Here is a 19406-nt window from a genome sequence, read left to right as displayed (position 1 = left end):
TGGGAACCAAGAGAGGAGCAGTCTAGAAAGGATAAGAGCTGGAATTGGGGGAAAACTCCACTTGATTTTTGTCCCAGTTGGTACTTTGAAACTTCTTGAGGAAGCACAACTTTTATATTAGAGCTCTGCATCAGATTAGATTACTTAAAGGTTTGTAATTGTTGGAACAAGTAGAAAATTTGTGGGTATAGAACAGTAAGACACCGTCGGCCACCCTGATGCAATTGGTGGTTATTGAGCAGTCGCCCAGATGGCCCATAAGAACAAAACAGTTCTTAATAAACATAAAATGTTTGAAATCATAGAGTATGTGCTCTAACTATAATAAAGTTGATGTTGAAATAATAATAGAAAGATATCTAGAAAATTTCGAGATATTTGGAAGATAATGTATTTCTGAATAACCCATGAGTCAAGAAGGAATCACAGGAAAAATTAGTAAATACTTGAATTGAATGAAAATTTAAAACAGCATACCAAAATTTATGGGGTGCAGATAAGGTGGTTACTTAGAAGGAAATTTATAGCATTTAATGCTTTTACTAGAAAAGAAGAAAGCCCAAATTAGTGATCTAAACTTCTATCTTACAAAGCAAGAAAATGAAGAAGTAATTAAATGCAAAGCAAATACAAGGAAAAGAATAATAAAGAGGGAAAATCAATGAAATCAGAAGCTGGGTTTTAAGCAAATCAATAAAATCGATAGGCCTCCAGTTAGACTGATTAGAAAAAGAGAGAAGCCACAATTTACCAATATTAGGAATATATGAGGGGTCATGACTGTATTTCATATAGACATTAAAAGGGAAAGAAAGTATTATGAATAGGCCAATAAATTTGACAATGTTGATCAAATAGACAAATCCTTGAAAGACAAAAATTACCACAACCAACTCAAGAAATAAAAAACTTGAATATCAATGTACATAAGAAATTCTACTCATAGGGGTACCTGGGTGGCTCAGTCGTTAAGCGTCTGCCTTCGGCTCAGGTCATGATCCCAGGGTCCTGGGATCGAGCCCTGCATTGGGCTCCCTGCTCTGCGGGAGGCCTGCTTCTCCCTCTCCCACTCCCCCTGCTTGTGTTCCCTCTCTCGCTGTCTCTCTATGTCAAATAAAATCTTAAAAAAAAAAAAAAATTCTACTCATAGGCATTTATCAAGAAATGAATTATTTTTTATAAAGACTTATTTCTAGTAGCTTCATTCATAATAGCGTAGAAACAGTCCAAATGTCCATCAGCTGAAGAATGGATAAATAAGTTGTGATATACCCATAAAATGGAAACTCCTTGTCATTAAAAAGATGTAAACTACTGAAACTACACTGAATTATGTATGAATCTCAAAAACATGCTGAGTGAAAGCAGACACACAAGAGAGTATATACTTATAATTTCATTTATATGAAACTGTAGAATTAACGACTCTATACAGAGAGAAGTTAGTTAGACCAGTAGTTAGTTCTGGGGCAAAGGACTGGGGAGGATTGCCTGGGGTGATGGAAATATTCTATATCTCGATTATGTTGGTGGTAATATGGGTGCATACATATGTTCAGTTATCAAACGGTATGCTAAATTGGTGCATTTTATTGAATATAAATTACACTTTTAAAAGTTGACTTCAGAAAAAACTCAAAGAACGTTTGGAAGGGATACAGAGAAGGAGAAAGCAAGAGGAGAATGGATGCTGAGGTCTTTGCTATGGGTATGCTGAGTTTTCGCTATTTGAGTCCAAATTGAGAAATCCATAAGGTAGTTGGTCAGGTCTTGAAATAAAATATCTGTGTTAGAGATACAGACTTGGGATCATCAGCATATACAGAATACTTGAAATTTAGGACTGGATAAAATTAGCTAAGAAAAAAAAAATAGAGATCGAAGAGACTAGGGCACTGGACCGAATCCTGAGGCTAATTAATTTAAAAGAGGACCTTAAGGAAAGGGGAGAGGACACTAATTTAAAAGAAATGGGCATGGGAAGAGGCACCTAGAGAAATGTGGGATGAAAATTTTTAAGTCAGGGATGCTGAGGGAAGAGGGTTCCAGTAGAGAGAGAGTCCACGTTGCCAAATACCTCTGACAGGTAAGATCTGACAATTGTTCACTGAGTTTAGCTATTTAGGTCACTAAAATTGCCGATGGCACTCATAAGGTCAATGCTGACCATAATTTTGTTTGTTCATTAGTTTTGGTTTGAGAGGAATGTAAGTGTCTTTAAATGTTGATAGGAGTGAGCCAATAGGGAGGGATAGTAAAAGGAATAATTTCAAAAGTGAATTCCTTAGAGAAGGAATGGGAAGGGATGGGATTTGGAGCAAAGATAGAATAACCTCAGAAAAGAAGAGGGACACTCTTTCCATTTTGGCAGGATTGAAAGTGGAAGGGAATAGGTAGGGAGGCAGCTGGGTTAGTGCTTTTGATGGCAGAAAATTGAGGGGATGGATAATGTGACCCCTGGGGCCCCTTCCAAATCTGAGATGCTGTGATCTGTGCTTCGTCAGAGCACGGAGCAGGTTGGAGAATGGTCAGAACAGCTTCAACTCCTGACTGATGGCTTTTCTGTTGGTCTGATTCTGCAATAGGGATGATCAACATTTTACATGGAATGGGGTTAAGGCTCCTTGCTTTGGGACATCACACACCTTTTATGGTGAGATGTGTATTTTGTTTGTTTATTTATTTTTTTGAAAATACATATCAGGAAAGTGTCTCAGGTGGTCGACTAACTTGAATTCCTGTATGCTTGCTTTCAGCACATTGGCATGGCTCATAACTACAGGAACAGTGGTCAGGCTGTGCAAGCTGTCCGCGATGCTGGCTATGAAGTATCTCTGGGATTGATGCCAAAGTCGATAGGGCCTTTAACATTTGTGTTCACAGGGACTGGTAATGTATCTAAGGTAACTTCTTAGATTTCTAAGAAAGTCCTCTTTCTGTAAAGCAATCAAAACCCTGAAACTAACTCAAGGAATGTGAACATTTTGTGGTCATTTCAGAGCCTTGCTTCTGGATGAGTAGGTGTTCACAATTTTTGGTACTTTTCTTGCCTATGTAACTTTTCCCCCAGTATAGAGCCGTAATGATCCAGACTTATTTTCTTTGCTTTCAGTTGACTCCAAGCTGTCAAGAGTCTTTGAACACTTTTTCTTTTTAAAGGGATAAGTCATTGTTAATGGTATAAAGGTCTGTTCTTAGGGTGATCTGTTTTACCTTCATCGCTGAGATGTCCAAAAGTTTGGAATTGAGCACAGGATGTAAATTTTTTAAAGTGATTTGAAGTTTTGCCAATAAGATTTTAGGAAGCTTAATTCAGGACTGAATTCATACTTTCTTCCTTCTGGGATGGTTTTGAGAAGGCATTTGTGATCCCCCAGAGAAATCTGTAATTGTAAAATAGATCTTCACTCAATGAAAATATTTTACAAACAGGACCTCGCTATTTGTATTATACTGTGAGATAGGCATCTACTTTGTTTTCATGGGAAATACAGTTTCCCCAGTTGAAATAATTCTGCAACAGAGCAAAAAGTAAATAGAAATGTTTTATTGTGCTCTCATTTTTAAAAATGTAGACACCCTTGTGTCTACTCTGAGTAACTTAAGTAAAAAAAATTAAAGCTCCTTCCAACTAATGCTGTTCATACAGGAATAAAAGCTGATTTGTAGACTGTGTGCGAGAAGTGTATCTGTACTTCTGTGTTGCAGGCCTCGTCGCTGGGCCGGATAAGTGGAGCTAATAATTGTGGGGAAAGTGCATTGGAATCTTTGCAGAAAACTGTGTTGGCTTTTTTCCTATTGATTTAGATTTTTTACTCATGCATTATTTACAGGGAGCCCAAGAAATCTTCAATGAGTTACCTTGTGAATATGTAGAACCACATGAATTAAAAGAAGTTTCCCAAAATGGAGGTAAGGGGGAGGGGGATAACTGTATGTATCTTTTAACTGTTTTTAACAGTTTCTGTGTTACAGTATTTTATCACCATAAATCTTTATCATTTGTCACCTACTTTACTAATTTCTTTCTCTTCTGCAAGACCTGAGAAAAGTGTATGGGACAGTGTTAAGTCGCCATCATCATCTTGTCAGGAAAACAGATGGTGTATATGATCCTGTAGAGTATGACAAATATCCTGAGCGCTACATAAGCCGTTTTAATACTGATGTGAGTATCACACTCAGCTTCTGAGCTGGTTGCTCCTAATACACTATAGTTAGGCTGTTTTTAAGGAGAGAGATTATAAATGTATACATTGGTTTTCAGTTCCCCATATTGACTTGTGAATCCTTTGGGTTGGCCTTAGGAGTTGTTGGCTTTTACTGACGTTTGGAGTGGACTTTGCTTAGTGGTTTTGGTTGGATATGCCCTTTGCTTCACTGCCTCTGTTTCTGCTTCGTGTCTGCATGTGCCCCATAACTCTAAACCATGTCCTGTGGAGTACTCTTTTCTGTATTTATCCTGGACCAGTTAGTACTATTAGCAAAGCCCAGTGTCTGTGAGGTTTCATCTCAACCTAGGGTTCTATGGCCACAAATTGCAGTCATAACCTCAGCCAGCTGTCTTGGAATGCATGACATTGATGACGGGGGACTATGGTGAAATAGCACAGCTACATAGGCACAGACCCATCCCCATTGTACAGAAAGTTACCTATAATTCAGAACCTTCTGATGGGGACACACTGGCCTTATCTTTTAAGAAGAACAATGTATTTATGTGTTCTGTAGGAGACACTGCAAAGTTCTCCTCAAAATAAACCAACAAGCCAAAAAATAAACAAAAAGTGCATGCATTTATTACAAAAAGGAATGTTTTAAATAATTTTAAGTATGTTTGAACAATAAGATTATAGATTCTGGTATGAAATATAGCTATTAAGGCATGTAAAGCTTGTTGTAGAGAAGGACTTTTACCTGTAGCTTGAGAATGCTTGAGTTGCTTGAGAAACAAAAATTACGAAACTAGTTTCAGACTGAAAAATTAAAAATCTAGTAAATTTCCATCACTTCTCTTTCCCCCGATCACAGAAATATTGGTGATTGGATGCATCCTAAAATTTATAATGACCTAGCTACCACGTATGCATGTATGTAGCGCATTTGTTCATGGAGCTTACAGATGTTATCTGATTTAATCTTCACAGCATTCCTTTGACGAATGGGGTACATATTATCCCCATCTGGCAGGTAAGGAAAATAGAGCCCAGAGAAGTTGAGGTAGCATGATGTAGATCACCCTACTGGCGGTTGAGCTGGAAATAGAGTGCTAGCTAGGTCACTTGATTCTGTCCTTTCCCTTTTCTTGGCCATGCAGTACATTAGAAAACAGAAACATTAATATATTTATGCTCATATACTTCTCTATCATGGAGCAATTCTGCACTGAAACCTGGGTGAGTATTGTCTTCACCTCACAAAATGACCACTGACATGGCAAATAATAAAGTCAATTCGAAGTAACATGAAATTATTTCTTATGAACTTTACTGATAGCTCTCTTTCAGCCTACTGCATTGAAATTTGCTATTGCCTGTCTTGTTGAACTTGGCACTTGCTTTACAGATTGCACCCTATACAACTTGTTTAATTAATGGAATCTACTGGGAACAAAACACCCCTCGTCTACTAACTCGCCAAGATGTCCAGAGTCTCTTGGTCCCAGGCAAGTCCTCTGTTGCTGGTGTGGAAGGCTGCCCTGCATTACCACACAAGTAAGGACTTTACTTCAGTAATGATGGCAGTTTTCAGCAGCAGGGCCCGCTTTTAGGGTATTATCTGCAGGGGATTCACATATCATGGGACTTGACTGCTAATGACTGGTAGTCTGCTTTATCTCACTTGATCTCTTGGTAGCATTTGACAGTTAACCTTCCTTCCTTCTTGAAACTCTCTTCTCTTAACTCTACATGAAGCTCAAAGGTAGCCTCCTCAGAAAGATCTGTGTTCCCATCCCCATCTCTGTCTAGTCTGTTACTTTTTTTCCCCCTGAAATTCATGATCATTTATTTTCCTGTGTTTATGATTTTTCTCCCTCCTGTTTGTCTTAGTGACAAGTACCCAGTACATTGCCTGACATACAATTTGTATTCAAATAATTATTAAATGTTGAATTACATAATTAGTCAATAAATATTTGTTAACACCTCCTCTGCCTGGCACTCTGCTAAGCTGAAGGATAGAGAAAAAATATGATTACTACCCTCAGGCATGTAGCTGGCATGAAGTAAATGCCAAGGGAATGCTAGGAGCAGTAAATAGCACAAAAATTTAGAAGAAAGTGGGAACATTGGTCTCAGCAAAGCCTTGAAAAGGAAGACTGAGGAGAAAGAGAATTTTAAGTGGTAGGATTGGTGCTTGATAAATGTGGAACCACCAAGACACAACTTAAGACACAGCGAGTGAGCAGTCTAGCTCTAGTGCAGGGTTGACAAAGGCAAATGGTAGTTGGAAGTTGCGCAGGAAATTTTTGGTCAACCCCTAAAGGATTTCAAAAGCTGGGCTGAGATTTCTGTTCATAATTCTAGAGATTTCCCTGTATTAACATGTGAAATTATGTAGTGGCTAGATAAGCACAGACCTGTCCCCACTGTACAAAAAGTTACCTACAATTCCAAACCTCCTGATGGGACACACTGGCCTCACTTTATGTGAAGAATGATGTATTTGTGTATTCTGTAAGCATCAGTCATACAAAGTCCCTTTCAGAATAAACCTGGTGCCACTAAGCAGGGTGGAGGTAGTGTAGTCAAACCTTTTTAAGTTATTTAGAGTTGGCTAAATAGGTTAACTTTAACTAGGCTGTTTCTTATGATTTCTCTAGGGAAAGGGTTTTCTACTTTGATTGCCTTTTTTCTCTCCTCCTCCTCTTCTTTTTCTTCTTACTTTTGTGTGTGGAGACTAAAGCTTATAGTGGGAAGATTGTCTATATCCTAGAAGAACACAGTGTCCTGAACAGTGAACTGTAGGAAAAAGAGCTGAAGAGCCCAGGAAATATTTGGCACCCACACTGAAAGTTGTTCAAGTACCTTTCATTTTTATTCATTTTTAATCTTGTTGAGAAGTTCCATGCTCTCATCTGAGTATTGATGTTATTTTCAGACTTGTGGCAATATGTGACATTTCAGCTGACACAGGAGGATCAATAGAGTTTATGACTGAGTGTACGACAATAGAACATCCCTTTTGTATGTATGATGCAGACCAGCATATTATTCATGACAGGTGAGTTTGCTTGATACACTAGTGTAAAATATTCAGTGTTTTACATTTTTCTGAAGGATATGCAAATATCCAGAGAGGTGCTCAACCATATTTAAAAATTTGGTAGAAAAACAACATGCAAAATCAAACACTTATATACATGTATATTATATTTAAATGGGAGATGGGTTGCTGAAGAAGGGAAGTTTTGTTTGAAGTCTTGTTTATTTTCTTTTATCCTTTGGTACACAATTATAAATTATTTTGGAACAAATATAATGGAGTAGATGCCTGGGAAAGTTAGAGCTTACGAATAACATTGTATACAGCTGAATAAAGCATATTGCTTCTCCTAGTGTGGAAGGCTCTGGGATTCTGATGTGTTCCATTGACAATTTGCCAGCACAGCTTCCAATTGAAGCTACAGAATACTTTGGAGACATGCTTTACCCTTATGTTGAAGAAATGGTAAGCTGACTGATAGCATCCACAGTAATTCTGTGGCTTTAAATAGATCTTAGGAATGTTCTGGTCTTCTATACGTAAGAAATCGGTTGTAAAATGAAATGCCAGCCCTCCCTCAAAAGTATTTGTAGATGCTCTTTTATATATTCTGCTTACTTGTCTCATGGGGTATATAATTATATAACTGCCTTCATGATTAACTACAATTGGATTTATCTCTCATTATGCATATTTTATTAAGAATGTTCATGACATGTGAGATAAGATTTCCTTTTTTTTACTCTTCCTGCTGTCTAGGTCAATTCATGTTAGAACATTCTTACTGTGCTGTGATGAACAAATTTGAAAATTCAGAAATGCAGAAAATTTTATTGGCTGTTTGTCACTAATGCTTAGTGAAGTGACAGCTTTTGTTGTGGTCATGTATTTTTCATTGTAATCAGTGATTGACTATTGAAATACTGTGTTATCTAAATTCCATTTCATTTGCCAAAGATAAGCATTCTTACTTCAGTATTTATCTTAAGCATACTCTTCTGTTTTTGTGCTGAGAATTTCTATCTTTTCACACACTATGAGTGTACCGTTTTTTATCATATAGACAGAGTTGGAAAAGCCACTTTATAGTCTTTGCATCATATTTCCAAAATTCTGTGTCAGCTTGTGGTTGAACTTTGTTGTCTTTTCCCTTGAAAATGGGTCAGGTCATAGTTTTCTGGTTTTCCAGTTGAATAATTTGGGGTTGTATCCTGGGTGATGTGAATAGTTATGCTGTGGAGACTCTGGATTGTTACATTTTCCTGAAAAGTGTTGATTGTTTGTTTGTTTAGCAGAGAATTCATTGGTTAGACTTAAGTTGAAAACTTGTCTCACCTGAGGTGGGGGTAGCTCAAATAAAAGTTCAGCTCTTTCATCTTTACCTGGGTTGCTTACCTACACACACTCAGTTTGGGGCTTATCCAGAGACTTGAACAGAGCTCACATGAAAGGTGGGCTTCACTTTTTCTAAATCTGCCATTTCTGGCATTTGCCACTTACATTTTGGAGGCTGTGGTTGCTCTGGGTTCTGTTCCTGCTACACCCACGAAAAGTCATGCCAAATGCTAGACTCCTCTCTTTGTGCTTTCTTCCCAAGAATTATAGTGCAGCAAGTCTTACCTACCTTAAAATTTTTTTTTTAAATTTTAATTACAGTATAGTTAACATATGGTGTTATAGTAGTTTCAGGTATACAATATCACTATATTGTATATATTGTTCAACAATCCTATATATTACTCAGTGCTCATCATGAAAAGTGTACCCTTAATCCCCATCACCTATTTCACACATCCCCCACCTCCCCTCTGGTAACCATCTGTTTGTTCTCTATAGTTAAGAGTCTGTTTTTTGGTTTGTCTCTTTTTTTCCTTTGTTCCTTTGTTTTGTTTCTTTAATTCCACATAGGAAAATCATACGGTATTTGTCTTTCTCTGACTGACTTATTTTGCTTAGCAATACTCTGTGTAGCTCCATTCATGTTGTTGCAAATGACAAGATTCCATTCTTTTTTATGGCTGAGTAATATTCCTGTGTGTGTGTGTGTGTGTGTGTGTGTGTGTGTGTGTGTGTGTGTGTGTGTATACATATATAATGTATATTACACCATATCTTTATCCACTCATCTATTGCTGAACACTCGGGCTGCTTCCATGATTTGGCTACTGTAAATAATGCTGCAATAAACATTTTGTTGAGGATTTTTGCATCTATTTTCATTAGAGATATTGGCCTATAGTTCTCTCCCGCCCCCCCCCCCCCTTTTTTTTGTAGTGTCTTTATCTGGTTTTGTTATCAGGGTAATGCTGGTCTCATAGGATCAGTTTAGAAGCTGTCCTTCCTCTTTTATTTTTTGGAATAACTTGAGAAGAGTAGGTATTAACTCTTCTTTAAATGTTTGGTAGAATTCATCTGTGAAGCTATCTTGTCCTGGACTTTAGTTTGTTGGGAGTTTTTTGATTAGTTATTTAATTTCATTGCTGGCAATTGATCTGTTCAAATTTTCTGTTGCTTCCTGATTCAGTATTGGGAGGTTATATGTTCCTAGGAATTTATCCATTTCTTCTAGGTAGTCCAATTTGTTGGTATATAATTTTTCATTATCTTCTTTTACAATTATTTGTATTTTTGTGGTGTTGGTTGTTATTTCTCCTCTTTCTTTTCTGATTTTGTTTGAGTCCTCTCTGTTTCTCTCTCTCTTTCTGGATAAGTCTGGTTAAAGGTTTATCAATTTTGTTGATGTTTCCAAAAAACCAGCTCCTAGTTTCATTGCTCTGTTTTATTATTTTGTTTTATTTCTGTTTTGTTTATTTCTGCTCTAATACTTATTATTTCCTTCCTTCTGCTGGTTTTGGGTCTTGTTTATTTTTCTTTTTCTAGCTTTTTATATATTTGAGGTTTTTTTTTCTTCTTGAAGTAGGCCTGTATTGCTATATACTCCCCTCTTAAAACAGCTTTTGTTGCATCCCAAAGATTTTGGGCCATTGTGTTGCATTTTCATTTGTCTCCATGTATTTTTTGATTTTCTCTTTGATTTCTTGATTGCACCATTCATGTTTAGTAGCTCATTATTTAATCTCCATGTATTTGTGGTCCTTCTAGATGTTTTCTTGTGGTTGATTTCTAGTTTCATGGTGTTGTGCTCAGGAAAGATGCATAGTATGACTTCAATCTTTTTGAATTTATTGAGACTTGTTTTGTGGCCTAATATGTGATCTGTTCTGGAGAATGTTCCATGTGCACTTGAAAAGAATGTGTATTCTGTCTTTTAAGGATGGAATATTCTGAATATATCTGTTAGATCCATCTGGTCCAATGTGTCATTCAAAGACACTGTTTCCTTGTTGATTTTCTGTTTGGATGATCTACCCATTGATGTAATTGGGGTATTGAAGTACCCTACTATTATTGTATTACTGTCAATTACTTCCTTTATGTTTGTTGTTAACTGCTCTATGTATTTGGGTATTCCCATGTTGGGTGCATGAATATTTACAATTGTTATATTTTCTAGTATATAATATATATTATTCTTTATACTAATATATATATTCTAATATTAGGGTGTATATATATTTCTTTGTCTCTTGTTACAGTCTTTGTTTTAATGTCAATGTTGTCTGATATAAGTATTGCTACCCTGGCTTTATTTTCACATCTATTTGCATGATAAATTCTCCATTTCTTCACTTTCAATCTGCATGTGTCTTTAAGTCTCTTGTAGGTGGCATATAGATAGGTCTTGCTTTTTTATCCATTCTGTCACCCTGTGTCTTTTGACTGGAGCATGTGGTTCATTTACATTCAAAGTATTATTGATAGGTATGCACCTATTGCCATTTTGTGACTTGTTTTATGGCTGTTTTTGTGGATCTTCTCTTTTCCTTTCTTCTCTTGCTCTTGTCTTTTATGGTTGACTTTCTTTAGTGATGATCTTGGATCTTTTCTCTTTTATTTTTTTCCATATATATTACTGATCTTTGGTTTGTGGTTCCTATTCAGTTCATATATAACATCTGCATATAGCAGTGTATATATAAAGATGAGGGCTGCTTAAGTTTGAACCCATTCTTTACTCCTCTACCTCCCACATTTTAGGTATATGGTATCACATTTTTTTTTTAAGATATTATTTATTTATTTGACAGAGAGAGAGAGACAGCTAGAGCAGGAACGCAAGCAGGGGGCGTGGGAGAGGGAGAAGCAGGCTTCCCACAGAGCAGAGAGCCCAATGTGGGGCTTGATCCCAGGATACTGGTACCATGACCTGAGCCAAAGGCAGACGCCCAGTGACTGAGCCACCCAGGTGCCCCTATGGTGTCACACTTTACATCCTTTTATTTTGAGTCCAGTCCCTTGACTGATTTTTATAGGTATACTTAATTTCACTGCTTTTGTGCTTCCCACTTTTCTTACTTACTTATGGTTGTTCCTACCCACTCAGAGTCTCCTTTAACATTTCCTGTAGGGCTGGTTTAGTGGTCATGAATTCCTTTACCTTTAGTTTTTCTGGAAAACTTTATTTCTCTTTCTATTCTGAATTATAGCCTTGCTGGATAGAGAATTCTTGGCTGCAGGTTTTTTCTTTTCAGCACTCGGAATATATCATGCCACTCTCTTCCGGCCTGCAAAGTTTCTGATGAAAAATCCACTGATAGCTTTATGGGATTACCCTTGTATGTAACTGTTTTCTTTTCTCTTGCTGCTTCTAAAATTTTCTCTTTATCACTATTTTTTGCCATTTTATTATGTGGTTTTGTGTGGATCTCCTTGGGTCAATTTTGTTGGGGGCTCTCTGTGCCTCTTGGATCTGGATTTCTGTTTCCTTGTCCAGACTGAAAGAGTTTTCAGCTCTTCTTCAAATACATTTTCTGCCCCCTTTTCTCTTTCTTCTCCTGGGATCCCTATAATGTAAATGTATTATACTTGATTGTGTAGCTGAGTTCCCTAAGTCTGTTTTCATTTTGTATTATTATTTTTTCTCTCACATGTTCAGATTGATTTTTTCCATTACTCTATTCTCCAGGTTCCTGACCTTTTCTTCTGCTTTCTCTAGCCAACTATTTATTCCATCTAGTGTATTTTTAATTTCAGTTATTGAATTCTTCATTTCTGGTTGGTTCTTTTTTATGTTTTCTATCTCTGTTAAGGTTCTTACTGAGGCCCTCCCCTCTTACCTCAAGAGCATTTTACTTATCTCCATTTCACTTAGGTATCTTGCTGTGATTTTGTCCTGTTCTTTCATCTGGGACATATTCCTCTGTCTCATTTTGTCTAACTCTTTGTGTCTATTTCCATGTGTAAGGAAAGTCAGCTACATCTCCTGCTCTTGAAAGTAGTGGCCTTATGAAGAAGAGGTCCTGTAGTGCCCTGTAGTCCAATGTTCCCTATTCACCAGAACTGGATGTCTCCTATGTGTGCTGTGCGCACTCTGTTGTTGTGGCTGAGCCATTTTTTTCTTCTGTTGTCATCTGCATGGCCCTCTTTGCCTGTTATGGGCAGGGTTTGGTCCCTGTGATGTTAGTAGGTTGGTCTGGGGCTGCCTTGGGCTTGAGTTGCATCAGACCTGGCATTTGCCATAGATGCAGTAGCACTGAGGTGCAGGTTGCTTTCCCTGTTTTGTCTTCTGAAAAGCTTTTGTGGGTGGGTGGGACCTGCTGTCAGATCAGCTCTCTGTCCCCAGCCCACTGCTGGGGTTCAGTCTGACTGGTGTGTGTGGTTCTCTTTCCCTCTCCCTGGAGCAGGTATTGCTTTGGAGTGGTGCTGGTCCATCAGCGCTGCCTGCATACTGCCAGCCTTGTGGCAGCACTTTGGATGTGCTCAGACCAAGAGTATATTGGAGGGGTTTGATCTGCAGAAGCCTGTGGTGTCAGATGTGGGGTGTTAGCAAGGCTTGCACAGTTCTTCAGTGGGAGGAGACATTGAGCTGAGGCCTGGCTTGAGGGGGTGTGTCTACAGGGGAACACACAGGTAGGGCACACTGTTGTCAAGTTAGGTAGAAGTGTAGGTGCTATGCTGCTTTCAGCTGGTAGCATGTGTTTATGCTGGGGGGTGGGGCAGGGAAGTAGTGTAGGCCAGCTCCTTGATTCCTAGAGAAGTCTCTCATGGATTCTTGCCCCCAATCCCTGGCACATGCTCTGAGATTAGTAAACAAATCTTCCTCCCGTATACCCCAGGCATTTTTCAAACTGCTGCTTCTATGCTATATCTCAGTGGGGCTTTTTCTTGTGCTGTCTCTTTAAGGGCAGGAACTCAGTTTCATCTTGCCCTCCTGGGTCTCCCAGAGCCAAGCCCGCAGATTTTTAAAGTTACAGGTTTTAAGGACCGGTGCCTGTAAAAACCTGTGCAATTCAGCCCTTCTGGTTTTCAAAACCAAATATTATGGGGATTCATCTTTCCTGTGTGGGTTCCCAGGTGTGAGAGTCTGTTTCTCTCCCTTCCGTGTGCCTGTGTTGTCTCTCCCTCCTGTGGAAAGTCCTGAGGATCCCTGCATCTCAGCCCTTCCTACCCTCTTCATTGTGGCCTCTTCTCTTCATTTAGCTGTGGAGTGTTTGTTCTGCCAGTCTGCAAGTCATTTTCTGGGTTATTTAAACTGATGTGATTGTTACATAGTTGTGTCTGTGGGAAGAGGTGAGCTTAGGGTCCTCCTGTTCCACTGTTTTCCCCAGACAAAAAAAGTTGTATCTACTTTTTTGAAGCTAAAAACTGAGGCTTTTCATGTTTTACTCAATGGGAAGATTGGTCTGAAAAGATCTAATTCACCATTGCTGGAAAGAAAATGTATATTTAAGTAGGCAATATGTTTTTGCTTACATAAATTGGCAGTTGATAGACTCTTAGGCAATGTGACAAGGTTAAAATTACCTGACAGTGAGGTGTGGGAGGTTTTTGGTCAGACTGAGGCAGGTGATATTGCATAGATGTCTGACTAAGCTGGCTTCTCTAAATTGTCACACCTTTTTCCTCTTATATATCATGATAGTCCTCCAAACAGTGTGGTGGGATTGTCTTGGGGGCATCTATCTCAGCACTGTCTCTGAGCACTGGACATTTGTGAAAATTTATGGCTTTATATTGTAGTCTTGATATGTGTGTATCTGCTTACCACCAAAAAAATTGAGTATGTTGTCTGTGTTCTCTTCTGATAACTGCATGGGAACTGTATTTAAAGTATATGCCCTGTTAAGCATCTGACTCTTGGTTTTGGCTCAGGTCATGATCTCAGGGTCGTGAGATCGAGTCCTGCATGGGGCTCTGCTTGTCCCTCTCCCTCCCCCTCTGCCCCTCCCCCCTACTCTCTCTCTCAAATAAATAAAATCTTTTTAAAAAAAGTATATGCACTTTTACCCCTAGATTTTCCTTTTTGACATAAGGTTCAGACCTTGTGGCATTAAAGGCTATCATTCTAAACCAATAGAGAAGTTTATTTCACTCGAATTAATTACATATTTATTGTCTGCTGGAATAAGGCACATCTGTGGATGAAGAAAATTAAAATACACCTTCTGACCTATAGAAGCATGAGGTCCAGGAAGTGGATGAAACAAGTGTGCAACCCTGCCATAAGGTAGACTATGAGAGCCATTAGGAAAATGCTAATGAAGTTGTGGAGGGCGAGGCTCTGTCTTGTTGGGTAAAGTCAGAAGGGTTTTATGAAAGAGGTGACATTTGAGGCAGCTCTTGATAGATGTATAGGATCTGTTCATCTGCATGGGAATGGGAGGCATACTGTCTGATGAAGAGAGGAGAGCAAAGGTGGGAGTTGAGTTAACAGAGGGGTTCTGTGAGCTGTCAAGTCCAATACGGTAAAGGGAAGTATGTTGGTTCCATATTGGAAATGGTCTTGACACCAGGATAATAGCTTGAAATTAATTTAGGAAAGAGTGATGAGCTCTCAAAGGTGGTATATGTGAAAGTGACATGGCATGCCATACACTTTAGGACCGTTGTGCTTATACTTTTGTCATGGTTGAATTCCAGCAAGGAAGACAGTTAAATGCAATCATTCAGCAGCCTTTTGTTTTTCATGTTTGCCTTTCTTTGGGTGGACTCAGGATAGTTACTTCATTTTCCTTGGAAAAATCCATATGATTATTGCATATATCCATTTATCTATTTATTGAGTATTTACCATTTTATTGCACAGGCAAGATGCCAAGTGCAGTTCTTAGCTTCAGTCTGCTTGGGGGCAGATTTTGAGAAAGGCTTCACAGAGGAGGCAGTTCTTCAGCTGTATCTTGGAGGATGAAGAGTGGGAATTCCATGTAGAGGAATAATAGCATGTGAGGCATCCACATGGTATAGCACAGAGGCGTGGGAACGTTAATGCAGATGAGCATCTTCATAGTGTTGATAGGACTGGAGTTTTGGGTATGAGACAAAGGGAGAATTGTGGTTGGAGAGGCAGAGACAGACTATAGAGTCTTGGAGACCACATAGGGAACGAGAGACTTTTATCTTAAGGGTTTTGGAAAGCTACTGGATTATTTTAAATAGACACAGAAGAAACAGTCAGGTTTGTGTTTTAGATTGAAGATAAATGGAAGGAGAGAGGTGGGAGGTAGTTCCCCTGGTCTCAGAAAAGCCTGAGTAAGGCTGCAGAATTAGGTATAACGGTAGAGAAAACGGAAGGATACACAAGAGTTCGGTGGTTTAGCCATATGCCAAGTGAAATTCGAATCCCATGTTGTTATTCACTGACGGCTTCTGGCTGGAGACAGAGTTAGTAGGTGGAGGAGTCGGCTTGAGGAAGGAATAGTCACGGGTGCCTGGGTAAAAGAAGCAATGGAGGACACCAGGTGTGCCAATTCCATGAGTTTCCCCAAAGATGCCCTACCTGCCTTATAGATATATATCTTTTTTTTAAATGCCCATATCCCAGGAATAGATAGCATAAGTGTTGGATGTTTTAGACACATGAAAGTAGTTTTGATATTTATTTTATTTTTTTAAAGATTGATTGATTGGTTTTAGAGAGAGAGCACAAGTGGGAGGGGCAGAGGGAGAGGGAGAGAATCTCAAGCAGACTACACACTGAGCACAGAACCCAACATGGGGCTCGATCCCACAACCCTGAGATCACGACCTGAGCCGAAACCAAGAGTTGGATGCTTAACTGACTGTGCCGCCCAGGTGCCCCTGGTATTTATTTTAATACGGTAAATAAATATTTCTCTGCCAGTATCTGGTAGTTACATTTTGCTCTTTCTCAGCTGGGGGAGTGCTCTAGACTTAAACCTACAAGGATAAGGAGGGAATGGTTGTCTCATTGACCCTAAGGTCCTGACCGTCAGAAGGAATACTACTAACGTATATGACCTTTACTCTTGGCAGCCTATTCAGGAATTGGATACTTTGTAAGAAAAGAGGAGGATTAGAAGGATGGTGGGATGTTAATCTGAGAGATGTGGCTTTTGTTTTTGGCCATCTGACTCATTCTTGTAAGATAATGAGAAGACTGGATGACTTTTTGAGGTCTACTTTTTTCTTGATAACTTTCGAAATGCTGATGTGCCTATACATTGAATAATATGGGCCTGAGGGAGACTCCGTATTGCAGGCTTGATGGCTTTTTGTCTGAAAGGCCCATTTTCTTTTCGGCTAGAACGGTGTGAACCTTTGGGTGGGATTCAGGCCCTCAGAGTGGGAACTATGGCTGTAAAGCTTGTGGTGATGTTTGCCAGCATGTTCAATATGACACATCGAACTGGTGGGGAAGGATAAACCATTTTGTGTTTTTAACAAGCAAAGATGATCAGATTTTAGTTTTAAAAGTGGAACTTGTGCTGAAATAGGTTCTTAGGGGACAAAATTCATTGCTTGTGGACTTCTATTACCAATTATTTATATTTAGTGATCTTCAGTAAACTTTTGTAAATTCTTTTTTTTTCCTTTGACTAATACTTTAAAATGGAAACAAACACCAGGAATTCTTCTCTACAATCATTTATCTCTTACCAATCTCATTTTCCTTTCAGATATTATCAGATGCGACACAGCCTCTTGAAAGTCAGAATTTTTCTCCTGTGGTACGAGACGTAAGTTACGAAAATAGTTTTTTTCCACTACCATCCTCACTCCCTCTCTCCCTTTCCCTTTCTCTCTCCATCTTTGTTATATGAGCCCCTGTTTGTGGGTCTAATATATGGACACTAAAGAAATGTCTTGTGTCATACACATTTAGGCAGTAATTACATCCAACGGTGTATTGACGGATAAGTATAAATATATCCAGAAACTCCGAGAGAGCAGGTAAGCATTATTCTTATCTTGGTTTTGTTGAGTATTTTTAAATGCTTCTTTGTGAGTTAATGATACTAGGTTTATACAGTTTTGAAAATGTCTGTACATATAGGAAATCCAAGCTATGTGACTGGCTGAAACCAGTGGGAATTATTTTCCTCTGAATATCATTTTGGCTTTCTAATCTCCTATTGTAGACTTGTGTGTAAGCAAGCAGAAGTCTAAAAAGTTGTCCTTTGAGTAGCCCCTTTTTCTTTCTCTAGCATTTTGCATATTGACATGTCTCAGCTATTTTCTTTTTTTTTTTTAAGATTTTATTTATTTATTTGACAGAGAAAGACACAGCGAGAGCAAGAATACAAGCAGGGGGAGTGGGAGAGGGAGAAGCAGGCTTCCCGCAGAGCAGGGAGCCCGATGTGGGACTCGATCCCAGGCCCCTGGGATCATGACCTGAGCCGAAGGCAGACGCTCAATGACTGAGCCACCCAGGCGCCCATGTCTCAGCTATTTTGTCAAAGAAAATAAGCACACTAACCCTTTCTGTGGTGCTTTCAGTCTGATTTTTAGTTGAGGGTTTGGACTCTATTTTGTTTAGTAAAATGTTTAGGCAAGTGGGCTCTTATTTAGAAAGTAAGAGAAGTCATGAAGAAAGAAAATGGTGAGAGGTCAGTGTTCCCTGGGAATTCTTCTTAGGATGAAGGTGCCAAACAATAATGTGGTAAATGTATCCTAGAGAATAGTTCTCTTAGAAAGGTACTTAGCTAAGGGCCTTGTTTCCTTAATTGATTTTACTGCTCAGAGTTTGAAAACATTGACATTTCCTTGGAATGTTCTGGTCCTCTTCATCTGATTGCACTTGATTTGTGTTTATATCTGCTCCACTAGTCTATTCACATTTAACAAAATAACCCATGCACTGAATTCTCAGGAGAGACCAGAGTGGGAAAATTAAAAAGAAGCAAACAAACTGCCTTATCTTCTTTCTCAGTTCTTCTATCTCTAAGAAGTGAAGAGATTTGCTTGGATCAAGTATACTACTGCTGTGCTTGTCCATCCATGATGTGTCAGTGAAATATTCTGGCATAAGATACCAAGAGAGATTTGTTTTTGTTTTCGTTTTTAAACTGGCTAGCACTATAGTCCTGTAAGAGAGTTTCTTATAGGGGAAACTTCACATATGTTCATATTTCATAACTCTCTGTATCGTTTGATTCTTACCATCTGATGATCTCTATATTACTAATCCTAATAACATGTGTAACATGACTGGTCACGATGTTTTCACTCTTACACACCATATTTCTTATAGCAGCAAGTCTGCTAGGACTTCCTATCCCCCTTCCTAGTGGAAATTCTGATAATGAAGATTGTATTTTGAAAGGAAATTTAAGTTATCTTAAATATCTGCCTTACTCGAATAGCCTCTTCGTCACTTAGCACAGTGATTATTAATCAGTGATTCAAGTGTTTGAGGTAGCTAATGGGGTGGACAGTATTAAGATCTAGGAGCGAGTTTTTAAAAATGTGTTTTGAACATTGTATTTTTGGACATCAAAACAATGAAATTTAATTACTTAAACTATAGAAAGTGTTGTTAGAAAGGATATACAATAACCAAATAATTGTGTTCTTTTCTGGGGGGTGAAATGGATGGGAGTGGAGGTTAAAGGAGATTCACTTCATCAGTAATGAGTGTTGGGGGTGAAGAGGGGCAGGGACATTTTGTATTTAAATTTATTTTTATTCACTTAGAATTAAGGGCAAGGTTAAAGTTTGAGAGACATCTTGGCCTAAAAGATTCCAACAACAGAGCTTTCTGTTCCTGTCCCTGGCACCAAGGCATTCCCATGGTCTTACATTGATATTTGTGAATTTGAATCAACAGAGTTTTAATGAGTATCTTCCATATTTAAGACAAAATTTGTTGAGCACTATTGGGTTTATAAAGATGAACAAGA

At 38.6% G+C, this 19406-nt stretch overlaps 1 protein-coding gene across 1 annotated transcript in view; it reads left to right on the top strand.

Moving 5' to 3' along the window:
* The window catches only part of AASS (aminoadipate-semialdehyde synthase), a 49483-nt gene that overhangs the window by 9543 nt on the left and 20534 nt on the right, over positions 1 to 19406 (top strand). Inside the window, exons 4-12 of the mRNA XM_028104928.2 lie at positions 2586 to 2653; positions 2757 to 2903; positions 3834 to 3912; positions 4041 to 4168; positions 5566 to 5714; positions 7102 to 7224; positions 7560 to 7671; positions 17184 to 17243; positions 17390 to 17457. Coding sequence (XP_027960729.1) covers positions 2586 to 2653; positions 2757 to 2903; positions 3834 to 3912; positions 4041 to 4168; positions 5566 to 5714; positions 7102 to 7224; positions 7560 to 7671; positions 17184 to 17243; positions 17390 to 17457 — 934 coding nt within the window. The remainder of the gene's footprint in view (positions 1 to 2585; positions 2654 to 2756; positions 2904 to 3833; positions 3913 to 4040; positions 4169 to 5565; positions 5715 to 7101; positions 7225 to 7559; positions 7672 to 17183; positions 17244 to 17389; positions 17458 to 19406) is intronic.

Source organism: Eumetopias jubatus, unplaced genomic scaffold (genome assembly GCF_037043125.1).
Source record: "Eumetopias jubatus isolate StellerSeaLion01/CBP00866 unplaced genomic scaffold, mEumJub1_p1.0 scaffold_14, whole genome shotgun sequence".
Lineage (NCBI taxonomy): Eukaryota > Metazoa > Chordata > Mammalia > Carnivora > Otariidae > Eumetopias > Eumetopias jubatus.
This window is presented reverse-complemented; position numbering and strand designations above follow the sequence as displayed.